Here is a 16146-nt window from a genome sequence, read left to right on the forward strand (position 1 = left end):
AGTAAAGCATTTTGTTTGTTTAATAACAGCATTTAGGCGTTCCCATCGAACTCTTTCTCGTTGTGAAATAAGTACTTTTCATCGAGCATAGCTGTTGGCTACGCAGCTAACGTTAGCTTCTCGTGTCATTTGGGCTAATTGGGGAAAGTGTTCGCACGCCTCACTTTTTTTGTCATGTCTGATACAATGCGTTTAATTTGTTCAATGCTGTCATTTGTCCACATTGTTCACACCCTCGCGCTCCACAATGGCAAATCAAAGCGCTAATTTGAACACCGTTACAAAAACAAGCAACTTATGAGACTTAGCTTCAACTGCTGGTTGTTTTCTTGTCTTATCGTTGCAGTAAAACATTAGAATCGGAATTGTAGAAATAAAGTATGCTTTCATATTTTTTTAAATCCATTAACACTGTTTTACAAGGAAAACATGTAATGGCGCAAAAAAAAAGTGATGCCCAGCTTCATGATTATCTAACTACTGCCATCTAGTGGATAAGCAATACATAGTTCTGCCTGTCACGGTATGTCGCTGGCATAGATAGATGGAGAAAATATGCATTATTTATAGGTTTGGTTTTTTTTGGGGACCAATTAAGTGAAGGTAGATGATCACCCACTGCCTTTTTATTTGATTGATACCCAGTCAATCAACATAAAAATTTTCATCAAATACCGTGGAGGTGCTGTGTTTGACTATGTGTATATAATGTTTGCATTATGCTAATCTGTAGGTGCATCAATGGAAATGTAACTTTGAGAAACTGTCATGCTTGGTTTATTTAATCTGTTAAAGAACAGGAATCAAACTCCGGTCCTCGAGGGCAACTATACTGCAAGTTTTGGATATTTCCCTCTTTCAACAAACCTGATTCAAATGATCAGCTCACAAGCAAGCTTGCAGGAGCTTTGATCCTGATCATTTGAGTCTAGTGTGTTGGAGGAGGGAAACATCTAAAGCCCGCAGGATAATGGCCCTCGCGGACTGGAGTTTGACACCCGTGTGTTAAAGAATGTCAACATTATACAAAAAAAAAATCAAGAGACACCCGTGTGTTAAAGAATGTCAACATTATACAAAAAAAAAATCAAGTGTGTTGAAGCCTTACAAATGCAAGTAGCAAGCCTTGTGGGCAGATCCAAAATGGAATCTACAAGGGCTGGCACAAACAATTTTTTTCTTTTTGCAATCGAACATACCATCGATTGCTCGGAATCGTTGGCTTTTTAGCCCTTTCAACGTCATTTGCCAAATCAATACACTATAGTGTCTTGTCTACAAACGCCACAAAATGCATTCTATCTAGCAATTGAAGGATATATTACGCATGATAATAAATAAAAAAACAAAACTATTATCCTACCTTGGCCATTGTAGTTCAGTGGTGGCCGGACGGACCTACTCGTAGCTGCACATGTACATTCTCGCGTTTTTTGCGACCCCAGCTCCGCTATGCAGTAATGACATAAACCTTTAATTTTTACTATTTAAAGAATAAAAACAATGCTGTATAATTCCGAGATTGCTAATTTGTTGCTGAACGAGTGTTGCCAGAAGCATCCGCTGCAACAAATGTCTGTGCGGAAAAACGGAACTGTTTCCGGGTTCCGCAAAAATAAGACAAAAAAATAAATAAAGTTGTTAATTAATGAATAGTTTGTCGGCATACATTTTTTGTATCAACCAATTTTTGTGGTTGACACAACCCAGTTGGTTGACTTATTTTCTGTGCGGAAAAACGGAACTGGTTGCGGGTTCCGCAAAAATAAGACAAAAAAAATATAAAGTTGTTAATTAATGAATAGGTTTTCGGCATACATTTTTTGTATCTACCAATTTTTGCGGTTGACACAACCCAGTTGGTTGACTTATTTTCTCCCCTATTCTGAGAATCTGCTGAACTGGACATTTATTTCCTACTGCATCTTTCCTACCAGTTCACTTCTGAAATAAGATTGTCGTCGCACAATTGAATTGATATCATTGAAAAGCCTTTTCCTGATTGGCGGAAAGCGAACTTGGCAAAAGATGGTTGTTGCTATTTAACTAGCAAATATCATGGTCACTGTCTCTCTGTAAGGTTGTGAAGTAAGAGATGTGTCTTTTAGTGCTTTTAAACCTTTGTTCATGATTTCATCATAATTTGTCTGGTGGCAGTATACCTGCGGTATTTATATTTGTGTTTTGGTGCATTTCATTCGAACAGATAATGGAAGTCACCGCGACATTGGAAAATGTCTGGCTGCTCAGTACGAGACATGTATGGGCAATCTGACTGATTCCATAAATATCAGTTGTCATTTTACCAAGCATGCAAACACAACTACCATAATGACTTGCATGGAAATAATCCAAAATTAAAACTCATCAGCTCTTTTCGCTCTCGTCAAATGGCGAGTATTTTTAAATTGAGCTTTATTACGCAGTGGTTAGCTTGTCTTCATACTTGTATGACCATTAAAAAATGAGAACAATTCAAAAAGTCAACCAGCACCATGGAATGGTTCCGCTGTCATAGGAAATAGCAGTCGTTTTCAGTCTTGTCGTAACTTATTCTCCTGCCCTGGGACGAGTTAAAAGGATAAAAGTGCCACTGTCCCAGGATTGAATCCAAACAGAAGGTTTCACTGTGTTCTCTCCCCTCTCGAGTTTCATGCCATCTATCCAATTACACCACTTGAAGAGAGAGGAGGAGACTCTTTGGTGTGTGTGTTTTTTCTTTGGATATGCGCTTATCCCCTGGGTGTCTCTCACATGATAATTCACACACAAATGTTTTATTTATTGCTGGCAGCCGGATTAGTTGATTCAATTAGTTTTGGTTGCTTTTAGCTGACTAAGCAGAACATGCACCTCATGATAAGAAATACAAAAAGATGCAAGGAAGGGAATAATCAGTTGGAAGAGTGAAAGAGCCGTACTTGTCCAGACTCGCTCACAACGAGCTGGAGGGGAGTTGTGACGCTGTCCTTGTGCTGACATGTTGCCTTGAGCTTCCGCACTTTAATATGTTGCTCATATGTGGATTGCTTGGAAGCTTTTGACTGTATATTGGGAAAATAAACAAGCACAATTCTTACTCCACGGATATCGTATTGCCCCACAATTGTTGGTTTGACAAACTCTTATGGGACTTCAGCAGATTTTAGCCCTTCATGAACCTCACTCGCCTTCGTTTTACTAAGCACCAAAGGAAAAAAATTAGCTTTTTTTTTTGTGTGACACGCCTACTCAAAAGAACCAGCTCAGAACGAGAAAAATGCACAGTACGTCAGAAGCTGCATGAAGTGAACTCAAATTCAAAAGCTGGAGGCGGCAACATAAGCAGCGTTAGCTCATCATTATTGACATTGTCAGTGTTTAATGTGGGCAAAAAAATTTTTTAAGTGCTTCATCAACTGTAGTAAAGTTAAGGTTCCAACGCGCATATATATATTAACCTTTACATATCCACGTAAGACAATTGGGAACAGATTCTCATTTGTAATGTCAACCTGGCCATTATCAAGTGACCCCCAGCTTGTACATTTGCATCCGAAACTATTGTGTACGCTGGTGTATCCAAAACAATAAGCAAAGCATCCTGACTTTTCCTCCCCGCAAGAATAATGAATGAAGAATGGGATGTGTTTTAGCACAATAGTTTCATTATGTTCAGAGAAAAATGGAGTTGCAAATGAGAACAATAGCCGAGAACGCGCTGTATGAGAGCGCTGAAGTAGCTGTTGATGATGAGTGTATTTTTTGTTTTTGTAATTTTGTGCTTTTATCACATTTGGAGTGAATTTGCCTTGCGAGTCTCTCTCTCTCTCTCTCCTTTTATCCAACCAATGTTGAACTTTCCAAAGTCTTTATTATTGATTCATGTTAGATATCCTCTGGAGTGAGATAAAAGCATCACCCTAGGACTACGCTCATGAGCACAGAGATAACAAGGCAAGCTTGGACTCATCTTGGAGTGTCTTAAAGAGGGGGAAAGAGAGAGAGAGGCAGAGTGAGTTCACCTCCGTTTGTAATCTAATCTCATCCAGATTTGAAGCCGTTTGAAGCTCTGTCAAGAGAAATAGACTTTGATCGAATGAGAGAGGAGTTTGACTTCCACTCGAGTCTTTTTCATCATGTCACCCTCTTTCTGATGTTCCTAATTAGAAGTATGAAGCGTACATGTGCGCAGCAGTAAATTGTATATGGTCACATTTACAAATGTGTATTTGTCTCAACTGTGCATATGTCTAACAACCATAAAGATATGTTTAGTTGTACCTTACTCCTGTTAAAAGGGATGCAAAAACAAGTTTGAATGTGCAAGTGAAATGCCCAAACAGTGGCACAATTAGGCGGTCAACCAACTATTTCTGGAACAATATTCCCTGAAAAATCTTGTAGTGTGATACTATACCCCATAGTGTGTTGATAGCCACCAGGGCTGAAACATTTGTTGAATAACTCCAATAATTCGATTACAAAAAAAATATAAAATAAAAAGACAACACTGAATTTCAGCGTTGAACCTTCCCAGTGGTCATTCTTCCACACCCGACTAATGAAGAAAGAGTGCGTCAATTGAAAGTGCGAAGTTTCGAATAGTTTCATCTGACGACTGCAAAGCAGAACCAACGAATGTCTCACAAAAGCAAAGTTACGATTGCTAACGCAAGGTATCAGTGTTAGCTAATTTAACAGAGCCTACCTCCGCTAGTTAGAACGTATAAATAGTGGTGCACGCAATTGGGCAAGGATATACACAGCAGCTGTCGGTCTTTCAGTCGCTTTATTGAACAATTGGGAACAAAATAATATCGGAATAAGCACATTTATTACTTAGCTGCTACCTCCCATGTTTGGCCACTGGCGCTTACGCACTCAACAGCCAACATGCAGACAAGCTAACAGTTAGCCGGATCAGCCAGCCACTAACCCGAGCTGACAACAGCCAACTCGACACTCTAATTTGCTGATTGCTACGTAACCCCAAGTAACAAGAGTGAAGTGATTTTGGGAGACTAATTGAATTGCAGAAATAGTGGAGGGCTGCAGCCCTAACCGTAGAACTGGAACCGGAAGTTACTGCGGCATAGTAACTTGTATGGCTGCTCAAAATAATATGGCGATCACTTGCAAGGAGAAATAGCAAAGTGTTGCCAAACAGATGCCATTATAAATAGCATGTAGCTAAAACCACAATGGCTAATGACTAGCATGAGAATAACCAGAGAAGGTTGCCAAGAAACGCTTTTAATATGCTGAAAGCTCAGCCAAAGCGGGAACTATTTTCCTGCCAACTTGAATGTCACTGAAAACATTGACTGGAAAATGATTGAAGACTTGATAATGGTTTCAATAAATGTATTCACTTTTTTTCCCCGCTGGAATAACTGTTTGGAAATTAGAACAACATGGAAGCCAACCAACATCACTGAACGGATTGTGTTCTACTTTTGATGTTCCACTCTATAATCTCTGGCTTTAATTAATTTGGGTCAGAAACACGATCCTACCCAAACATTCTGCCCCTCCTGAACCTATGATGAGACCTCCCCCCTTCCCCCAAATACCCTGCATCCTGATTGGACGGTGTGCTGTCACAAGCCTCTTCTCCTTTTTATTGGCATCTATCTGCCTGGCCAAATATAATGATGTCATCCCTGTTGCCATGGTGCACATTAGGGCGAGCAGGAGCATGCCACAGGGAGCGGGGCAGGGGGTGACGGTGTTTGGGAGGCCATGCTAAGGCTGCAACAATTGTGCCCACTATCCAGTTCATTTGGCATACTTTGAATGACACTTGAGTCATTCAATATGATTTGATTAGTTAAAATTGATGAATACTGTTCACTTTAAAAGCACATGTGTAGTATTTCGTTTCAAATGATTCAGATAAATGAATTAAAACCAGCCAATTTTGAGATTTTGTTAGCAGAGTCGAATAAGTGTTTATGTTGTTGTTTTTTTTTAACACAACTCTAACAAGGAGAGTCCAGTTGCTTCGATTCATTTACTATGCTCTTCTGACATAGAAATACATAAAAAGCTGGCATTTCCCCAACTTTTCTGTGTGCATGTCCTGTATAAGTTGCACCAGTATGGTGGAATGGATGTCCGAAGTCCACCTCACAGTTTTCCACCATCAATGCAGATGATGTCACCCATCTCAGCATCTGACTGCTGGATGCTGTGTGAAAGCTTTGCCGGGCTCTGTGTAGAAAGCAATGGTTGCAGCTCTCGCCACTTCTGCAGGATCTCCGCATGAATGGGGGCTGCAGTTGGATATTGTAACGTGTCGCCAGTTTGGCGTTAGCAACAAACTTTTTGTTTGTCTCCGTTTTGGGAGTAGTTATGGAGAGTTTTGCGTTGGAACTGGCTTTTTCTTTGACTCGTGTGTTTTGTTTGGGAAAGTTCAGGCAGATACATGAATCCAAAGCAGTGGAAAGTCCCCGAGCTGAGACGGAGCCAGTGGTACTTTTCCCTCGTTCTCCTCTTTCTTTGCTCCCACTCACCGGCTACTCTGTAGGCCTTGTGGACTCGGACAAGACCGTGGGGGGGGGGGGGGGGTGTACTCAATCAATCAGAGAAACGCACACAAACAGTCGCACGCAAAACCTGTCCACAGGTTTTCAAAACGGCTAGTCCACTGCTAATTCTAGAGGGGCAAACCAAGTCAACACAACTGTTGCCTAAACACACAGTGTACTGTAAATGGCACAAAATAGTTTGAGATTCTGAACTTTCCTTAAAACCTATGTTTGTCGGCATCCTGCTTTTCTTAGGAGAAGCAGCCTTGCGAGGAGACCCCCGACTGCAGGCCCTGTCCCTGTCCTCCTCGTCTTCCTCCTCCTCCTCATCTTCCTCTTCGTCATCCATCTCCAGCCACAGGACGGGCCCGCCACCCATCAGCCCCACCAAGAGGAAGCTGAGCGGGGAGCAGGGGGACAGCGACATGGACGACAACGAGCACGTGGCCAAGATGAGTCGCCTCTTCGCCGCTCAGTTGTGAGTATTAGTGCCAAGATGTAATACCTCGCGTCTACAGTACCGCATTGGGTATTATTAAAATTTGCCGTTGAGCATCGTTGTCAATTAATTTGAGTTGATTGCTCGGATTCTTTTTTTTGGGGGGGGGGGGGGGCAATAGCAGCAATATTGCCATTTTAACAATTTATCCAACGCTGACAATAGGAATGGAATCATTTTTCATATGAAACCTGGTACAAGGCAATCCTGGAGTCGTGCTTTACATTTTCAGACGTGGTGCCCAATAGTATGTTGCAGTTATAGGTGGACATTTTGGAAAGTTTTGACACCTGGTATGTGCTTCCAAGCTATTAATATTTTTGCCGAGGTTGCCTTGCCTCCCCTGTACAGCACAAGTTGTGAGAAACCATGATACTCTTTGACAGCAGACACACCAGCTGACCATGCAGTTAGACGGCTCATTTTAATTTGTGGAATATTTGAATATCGTTATGAAAAAGGGACATTTTTTTTTCCTCAAAGGAGGCACTTAGTTTCACCTTGTTTGGAAAAAATAACTCTCCGGATAAAATCGGTTTAAATAATTGTCGGGAGAAATAAAGCAAATTCCAGAAGCAGAAATAAAGCTAAACTTGTTTTGAATGTCATAGTCATTTTCTTTTTCTTTAAGTAAAGAAAGAGAAACAAACATAAACCTAAAATGGAACCTAGCACCACACAGATCAACTTTACACATGTATTTTGTAAGGCTGGTCTATATGGTCTTAAATTAATTTAAGACCCCCCCCCCGGCATGTCAAATATATTATATCCTTTCTGCTTAAAGAGTGCTACACTATGTAAACTTGGTTTTGCTTAGAACGATTAAATCCTTGAAACTTATGACCACTTACATGGCCCACTTCCCGTCTTGTGGGGATTCCAGAGATTCTGGAGGCGAGGGGGCAGCGATCCTGAGCTTGCTGCCTCTTAGCAAACACATTTTATGGACGGATTTTCACATCATTGCTTATGGCCGTAGATGATGCTTATGCAAGGAAAACCCATCAAATGAAAAAACAAAAACACCGAAAGCCGCTTCCAGTCATCCGTAGTACTTTCGAGAGATTTGTTTCACACAATACATGAATAATTGCATGCAGATTGTGTTTCACATCAGGTTGAGGCACTGTGGTATTCTTGGGGGGGGGGGCATGGGAAAAAGGTCTTTTCTTCTCCAGTCTTGTGACTGCGCTTGCAGAACAAAGGATTAGCTTGTGCAACTTGACATTTGTGCACAGTCATCGTGTTTTCCCGCTCATCGTTGTCAGGAATTCACATTCTAATTTTCACAGACATAACTAGACAGTCACGTCTTCCTCACATTGTTGTTTTATAGCATGTCTGGGGGTTTTTCCCCCTTTTTTTTAACTGTAGAGAGTATACAATTGACTTAACAAATACAACAAGGCCTGTTGTCTTATCAGCTTTCAAGTCGGTGTCCCTAATGGTTTTCAAGGCCCACAAAGTGGACCATCAAACCAAAAAACCCCAAAACAAAAACAAATAGTTGGTGACGCCTTGCTACTTAGAAAGCGATTGAGCACCATACATCCATGACACACCGCAGCAGAAAAACTGCTTCGCTGAATTGGCTTTTTAGGGTCAACTTCCATTCCACTGTATTATTATTATTATTCTTATAATAGTGCCTTTATTGAACCACAAAAACAGTGTGTGATTGTTAAGAAAGTAAGCGTATAGCCACAAACAGGTGGAAATTCGCAACAATAATTAATGAGAGGTTGTTAAACTTATCAATGACCCCATTCTGAATAAAAAATTAAATACGTGAAAAAAACAGTAACAATTGTAAATAGCACAGCCACCTTATACCAGTTGCATATATGCTTATATATATCTATATTTATATTGCACTTATATTGAACTGTGGACAGATCTCTTCTGAAACATTTATTTTTGTGCATGCAAACACTTAGTTTTTTTTCTTCTTTCTATCCCCCACTTTTGCTCCTGTAGACTGTAAATTTCCCCAGTGTGGGACAAAAAAAGGACATCTTATCTTATTCACTGCAACTAGGCATTTCGCTGACAAGTTCTCAATTCTTTGCTTTCTAGTAACAGGTACATCTGAAATGATCAATATGTTTATGTATTATTGCATGCATCACTTTGGGGGCTGGTCCGTTTCTTCCATTCTGTGTTTTCCTACAAGATACCTGAAAGCCTCTTTTACACAGAGATCCTGCAAAATAGCCACAGTAGAGCTGTTACAGGGCCTTTTAATTAACATGGAACTGATTGATGGATGCTTTCACACAGCCACACGGCATCCTGCAATGGGATGATTAGCTGTGTCTCCAATAAATGTTGGACAGTGACTATTTCTTTCAACACCAGAGGGCGGGAGAAGTGAACATCCGGTGTTCTGGATGTCACCCTGCCTCTGATACTACCCCTGAATTGGGAACCTTGCTGGCCCCACCAAAACAAAGGTGGAAAATTCCGTTTTTTGACTGCAGTGTGACAGAGGTCATCACTTCTCTTTTTTTTTTTTTTTTTTAATTCCTGATGTACATCAAAGAACTATTTTTCTTGATTGACGCAAATTGCCCTCTCGAACACAGAGATTACACAACAAAGTGTTGTTCTGTCTATTCAAAGTGCATGCCAACAGACTACTTTTAAAAGTGGTCTACTACTACAAGTACTGTTCCCACAGTTTTCTAATGCACAGAGAGCATTCGTTGCGCCATCGGTGCAGGCAGACACCTGACACCTCCACCAAGGGGCGGCCCCACAGAAGGTCGCCTCTTCTTTTGTTGTCCGCTCCAAAACAAGCTCGTCAGTGTCTTTTGGTGAGAGAACAAAGCAAAAGTGTCCGACCCAACTCCAGCTGCTTGTACACACACACACGCTACTCACGAGACATAAAGGCTGCATTGTTGTTTGTTTTCACAGTTATACCACAAAATGTATTTGCTTTTTTAAAAATCAAACCTGGAAATCTACATTGATTTCTTCACCGTGCCAATTCTTTGGATTTGCTGCAGGCGGGCAGATTCGAAGCACAACTTTTCCATTTTGTGCTTTTTTTTTGTCTTTAAAATGCTGATTTCCAAGCATCCACATGTAGTGGCCGTGCATGTAGGAGGAGGTAGGCGGAGTCTGGAACAAAGAGGCCTTATCCCATTCACTGGAGCCTGCGGGCTGGAAGCTTGCTGCTGCCTGCCCTCCTGGCCACCACTGAGCAGTTGTAAACACTCCGGTGTAGAAGTCCTCATTGCTATTGCTTCTTGTTTGCTTTCAAACAAGATCAGAACCCCCATGGGGTTTGAATTGGGGACTAGCAAAAAAAAAAAAGTTGCTTCGTCATACTGTATGTTGTAGGAAGCGTTTCAAGTTGTTGGCCATGCTGTGACTGCGGCTTCACAGGCTTGAAATCGGCCTTTGTAGTCCAGTTCAGTTGGAACTTCTTCACTTGTCCTCTTAAGAGGTTTATCCAGGGGCCAAATGAGAGGAAGATGAAAATGAAAGAAAGGAAGCAACTGTGTGTCAGAACTTATGATCAAAGTTGGTCAAAAGCATGTGGGTTCCTTTTTTTTTTGTATTCAGTGTGCTTTCATATAACCACATGTTGTTTTCGTTGCGTCCTTTTTCGGGGTTCCCATATCCGATCTGTCGTAGCTTTGCAAAGGATTTTCTGTGCTTTCCTCCCACCTCAAAGCCAGAGTCATCTAGCTGGCAAACGTGTTGGATTCCCATCGGTTCAGGTGCCCGAGTGAAAATGCGCGCAGAAGTTATACAGCTGCAGCTCGAGCGGTGTCAGGCATGGTCTCGAAGGCTGCCTGGACTAATGAAGCATTCTGCTTTTGCTCACCTGTTATTCGACATACTGTACAAAGTTGTTGTGGAGTGGAAAGAAACAAAAATAATACTGTCAGTCAGATTTCTCTCCCATTATTCACCTTTTTTTTCGTGTCCGCTTAAAGCCTGGAAAGTAAACGGCATTTGTGTGTAAAGACATACTCTGCATAAGCAGTGTGGCTCACTTTCTATCTATATTTGTATATTTCCATTCTGTGGCTTCGCGCAGAGCTCGGGCCTGGTTGTAACCTGTGGTTGCGCCTTCATCCGCCCCCTCTTTCAGCTTTTTTCTTTTTTGTCTTTTCTCTACACGTTGATTCTTCCCAGATGTTTCCTGTGTGTGTCATTCCCTCTCTCGCCGTCTCTGTGGATTGCTCTGAGCATATCAACATCTGCCCAGTTTTAAGATTTATAGGGAGGGTTTTCCTGGAGAACTGTTTGTTTTCCCTCCCCCCCTGCAAGTTGAGTTTGAAACTGAAACAAGCAAACCAAAAAAAAAGTTTTTTTTCGTTCTATTATATGGCTTAAAGTAGAGCAACATTTGCCTTGAACTAAAACAGGGAGACCGAAAGGACTGTAGTGTGTCTGTCTCTTTGCCCTGGCGTTGGACAAAGAGCGTCCGGCCTGTAATCTCTGGTCTTGATCGTCCCAACGGCGCTTGACGGCATCGGGAGCAAGTTTTTCCACACCAAATTCATCCAAGCATGCCTTGTATGGACCTTGCTTTGCGCACAGCCAAGCATACAATTGTACCCAAAGGTCTTGGTAAGATGAAGGATTAAGATTCAAGGAGAACAAAGCCCAGTGTATGATTGAATACGTTTTAGTGTTGGTCTTTGCCAAGACTCATGCATTGCACTTCCTGTTTTTTTGGATCCCAAATTCTGAATCTGCGAGAATGTGCATCCACTGTCAGTTTTTTTTATTTTATTAAAACCCTGCCCTCAAGCTCCAACTATCAGTTTACATTAAAGACGGAATAGTAATCCAGTCATTTATTCATTCATTCATTTTCCGATCTGGAATTGAACCCGATACCTCTGCACTGTGAGGTCGACGTGCTAACCACCGGGCCGCCTAATCCATGACAGTTAAAAATTCACTCGGTTCAGAAACCAGTTGAGGTGCTCTGAGGTGGTCCGTGCTGAGCTTCCGCCACGCAGACCAGGTAGCATTAAGGTGCTCTATACAGCACTGGCAAGGAAACAAGAGTTTAGAACATGCAAGAGATTCTTCCTTCCCGTGAAAGAATTTGCAACAAAAATAAAGTCTCAAATGCCATTTTGTAGCCGCTCAGCCCGACTGAAAAACTTTGGGAACCCAAAAGCGAATGAAGGACTTTCAGCTTCAATATCTTGATTGTCTTGGCCTTGCTTCATTCATGACAACGTTGCTTGAAAGGCTGCACTTAATGACAGATGGGCCAGTGCTGGAAGTGCAGTCGTCATATGGAAGCGTATCGTCCATGTGTTGCTGGTGGAGGCTTTGGCCTCTGGATTTAGAATGAAGGGATCCTCCTGTGAGCGCATGCCACAGCCGCCACCACTAATGCTCGGCTCCACATCAGCCGGAGCCTTGTAAAATAGATTCAAAATGACGTCTGCTCATTATGTGATGCGCTCCGTGGCCAGTCACATGGTTCTCATTTTCACAACAAGTCGACCCAAATTAAAATCTATAATGTGTGTGATCGAAACCCGTACATGCTCAATGAAAATATTTAAACAAAGGAAGGCCTTCCGTCAAGCAAAGTTTGATTGTGGAGTTTGCCCAGCTGGCACGGGTGACAAGCAGGTGGCTTTTTGGTTGCCCGATGGCACAAAATCAAGTCCAGTGTGTGTCGGGCCAACGCTTAGGCTCAGTTGGAGGATTTAACTGCAACGCTATTGATTGGTTCTGTTCGTTGGCTCCCGCAACCGGGCCCCTCTGGCTTGGCGGTGTGACCACGCCAGTGTTTTGGCAGTGGTTGAAGTTGGTAAGAACCCAAACACTCAGGTGGCGATGGGATGGGATAGGCCTGCCTCCTCAGTTTACTGACCACCGGACTAAACTTCCCCCAAAATAACGATAATAAGAATAACGATAATTCATCATAGGTCACTGTTGCTTTGTGACTGCATCATGAAAACTACATACAATGCCATGGTGTCTCCTCAAATCACTCCAGTGCCCCCCCCCCCCCCCCCCCCAATGGCACCTTCTCAAAGGGCTGCAAACAAAACCAAATGAGCAGAATTATTTGGAGTATTTTCGGATAGACGGACGTACGGCTGCAACACTTCCCTCGATCTACCCTTGAAAGGAAATTTGTCTTCTGACCGTGACCAAGTAAATACAGGAGCCCCCCTCGTTCTCCTCCATTGTTGTGGTTTGTTGGCATTTTTGGGGGGTTTTCCGCAGTTGAGGTGGAAAGGCAGCATGCACGTCCTGTCGCTCGCAGCAACTGGGTATGCTTGGCATCTATATGGTTCACCCCTTTCACTCATTCACTCCCAAAGACGTATTTAGGTGTCTTTTCAGGCGCCACACATTTAATCCCTTTTCAAGTAGTCAATACAAAATGAGGAGCTGGGATTAAATGTGTGGCGTCTGAAAAGACATCTAAATACGTCTTTGGGAGTGAATGAGTTAACAAGTCTTAAGGTTCTCAGTTAAATGTTCCCTATTGCATTTAAAGGTGAATGATTGCCTTCACATGCAACATGCATTCTCTAATTTGCTATGACAAGACAGTTTTTTTGTATGATGGACTTCAGAGCCCGAATATGGCAACCCGATGTCTTCCTTTTGCGAGTGTGTGGGTTGGCGCTTTACAGGAGCGCTGCCAAATCACTCAGGAAGTTTGTAGCAGACGGTGAAAGAACAAGGAAGACAAAGCAAACGTGGGTGGTGGGGGGGGGGGAGTTCTTTGCTCATGTAAGCTTTGGGCACAAACGAAGGAAACAAGTCTTTCTTGTAGGTCTTGTAGGCCTGGACCATTCACCCAGAAGTCCCCCCCCCCCCCTTCCAACCTCCCCCACATCGCCTTAGCCCTTCCTCTGTCCCCCATCTGTATTGTGGGGTGGTCCATTTATTTGTGGTTTAGATGCTGTTGTGGAGTCCAGATGCTTGAACCAGCAGTCGGTTGCTTGGTCACATGCCCCTACAAGTATTGGCATTCGCACCCAAAGGGTTTTTTGTTTTTTAAAGCGTCTTATGTTTTCATCGTTGTGCTTATTGACCCGCGATGTTCTTATTCACCGTTGACATAATGACAATGGAAATGCCTGTGGCACAGTGTCTGCTTCCAAATAAAGAGGCATTTTTTTCTCCATGTTGTAATTTGTCAATATGTGTTAAGATCGATCTCCATTTTGATGCGTTTTTTTATTCATGCGAGTGTGACGGGAGTGAAAAAGAGATGGGGGGGAGTACACCAACTCCTGATCCCTTTGCTGGGCCTCAAATTGTAGGAGGGAAGTGGAGCTGCAGGAAGGGTGTAATACACAACTACACACGCACACACGGACTGAAGCCGACTGCGTTTGACTCACTCAACAACATAATTGCTACCTGTTAAAGTGCAGGCAAGTGCGCGCATAACCACTCGACTGCACATCAAACTGGGCGTACATGTGCAACACCCTCTGCGCTTTGAAAGTGTTGCATACAGACAATGGCAAAAACCGTCCCAGTTCCGACGGAACTGCTTAAACCACAGTAAACACGAGCATCTGTTACACAGCGATCCAGCAAGCCAGTGAATGCAGCAGTAGAAGTGAGTCCCGCCATCCTGGTCTTCACCTCTTACACAGACGCCGTCTAGTACGACAGAAACATTTTGAAAATAAATGAAATTTTAGAATGTAGGGTTCCCCCCCCCCCTCAAAATTGCGGTTGAGATGTTTTGTTTTTTTCCCACCAACTAAAACAAATGACTTGCAGTCTTAATTGTTCACTACGACAACATGACAAATTACTACCAAACAATTGTGCAGTAGTAAGTCAGATTGCAACAATAATGCCAACAAGTCTGTGGTTTTGTTCCTTCCATTTTGCATGTTTCGTCTGTGAAACATGTGGACTGTTCTTTTTAAGTGCTGAACTTCTACAGACACAATAAACATAAATTAATCAAGTATCAAGTCCAACTTTATTGTCAAATGTAACATACAGCACAGATGAAATTTCCTCCCTCTTAAAACAGACAATAGGAGCCCGGCTCGCTGCGGGTGCCCGTGTTGGAAGTTAATTTTGAGGGTTTGAAAAACAAATGAACAATTTGGCGGGCGAAGTTACCCATCACTGGTCTTCGTCTCCCCTCTACCCCCCACCCCAGGAAGCCTCATGGAGACTATCGCAGCTCCTCCAAGGACCAGAGCCGGAGTCCCATGGAGCGTGTGGTGGTGCCCGGCGCTCTTGGCATCCATGGCAACCACCTGTACGGCCACGCCCACCTCCCGCACCATCACCACCTGGCCAGTTTAGCCGCCATGGACCAGCCGCTGGCGCTCACCAAGAGCAGCAGCATGGCGGAACGAAGCAGTGTGGCAACGCTGGTCGCCGTGCCGCACGCGGTGGGCGTCGCCGAACGCCAGCAGGTGATGGTCAATGCTCGGGGCTTGTTGAAGTGTGGTTCTTACGTTTCCGTCTTTGAGGGGCGGGGAAGAAAAATGTCATGTGTATCCATCTCTCTTTCAGAATCGTCCATCAGTGATCACATGCGCCCCTGCTAACAACCGCAACTGCAATCTGTCACACTGCCCGCTTTCCCACAATGGCTGCTCAAGCCTCACTAATAACTACAGGAGAGTCCACAGTGAGTCCACACGCACACACCGAATGATTTGTTGTGATGTCGTGTGACGTTTTGCGTGCCTTCATTCATGATGGCTGCAAAGTTTTGGAATGGTTTCTTGAAAAAGATCAAATGCGACGAATGGTTGAACTGAGCTTTGGAGACATAGGATGACGTCGTGTATGACAGAGATTCACAGTCTGTTTTTTGGCCGCTCTTGAGAAATTGCAGAATTTCTTTGGTGGGGGGGGTGAGTCACAAAATTGACTAAGGAAAAACTAATGAATGAGTTTGCTGCGAAGGTTTTGACCACAGTTTTCAGAGATTTCTCCTAAAAATTGCAATTTGATTCCAGATGTATTTACAGTAGCATTGCACAACTTCGGAGATTCCCAGACTTCTTTTGTAAGACATATGTTGCACAAAAAAAAAAAAATCAAGAAAAAGCCAACAGAGTTTGACGCTAGCTGTACTACATTCTCACCAACAACTCACTGCAGTTTCATTTCTTTGTTCAAGTCGAGTATTAT

General features: G+C 42.9%; 1 protein-coding gene across 2 annotated transcripts in view; it reads left to right on the top strand.

Annotated features, from left to right (window-relative positions):
- vgll4b (vestigial-like family member 4b) overlaps window positions 1–16146 on the top strand; it is a 36315-nt gene that overhangs the window by 16297 nt on the left and 3872 nt on the right. For both annotated transcript variants that reach the window (XM_086117148.1, XM_086117147.1), the window contains 3 exons: window positions 6768–6990; window positions 15158–15419; window positions 15520–15637. In XM_086117148.1, the coding sequence (XP_085973274.1) occupies window positions 6768–6990; window positions 15158–15419; window positions 15520–15637 (603 nt within the window). The remainder of the gene's footprint in view (window positions 1–6767; window positions 6991–15157; window positions 15420–15519; window positions 15638–16146) is intronic.

The sequence above is a fragment of the Hippocampus guttulatus genome, chromosome 8 (assembly GCF_054856545.1).
Source record: "Hippocampus guttulatus isolate MCC_2025c chromosome 8, RoL_Hgut_1.0, whole genome shotgun sequence".
NCBI classification, from domain to species: domain Eukaryota; kingdom Metazoa; phylum Chordata; class Actinopteri; order Syngnathiformes; family Syngnathidae; genus Hippocampus; species Hippocampus guttulatus.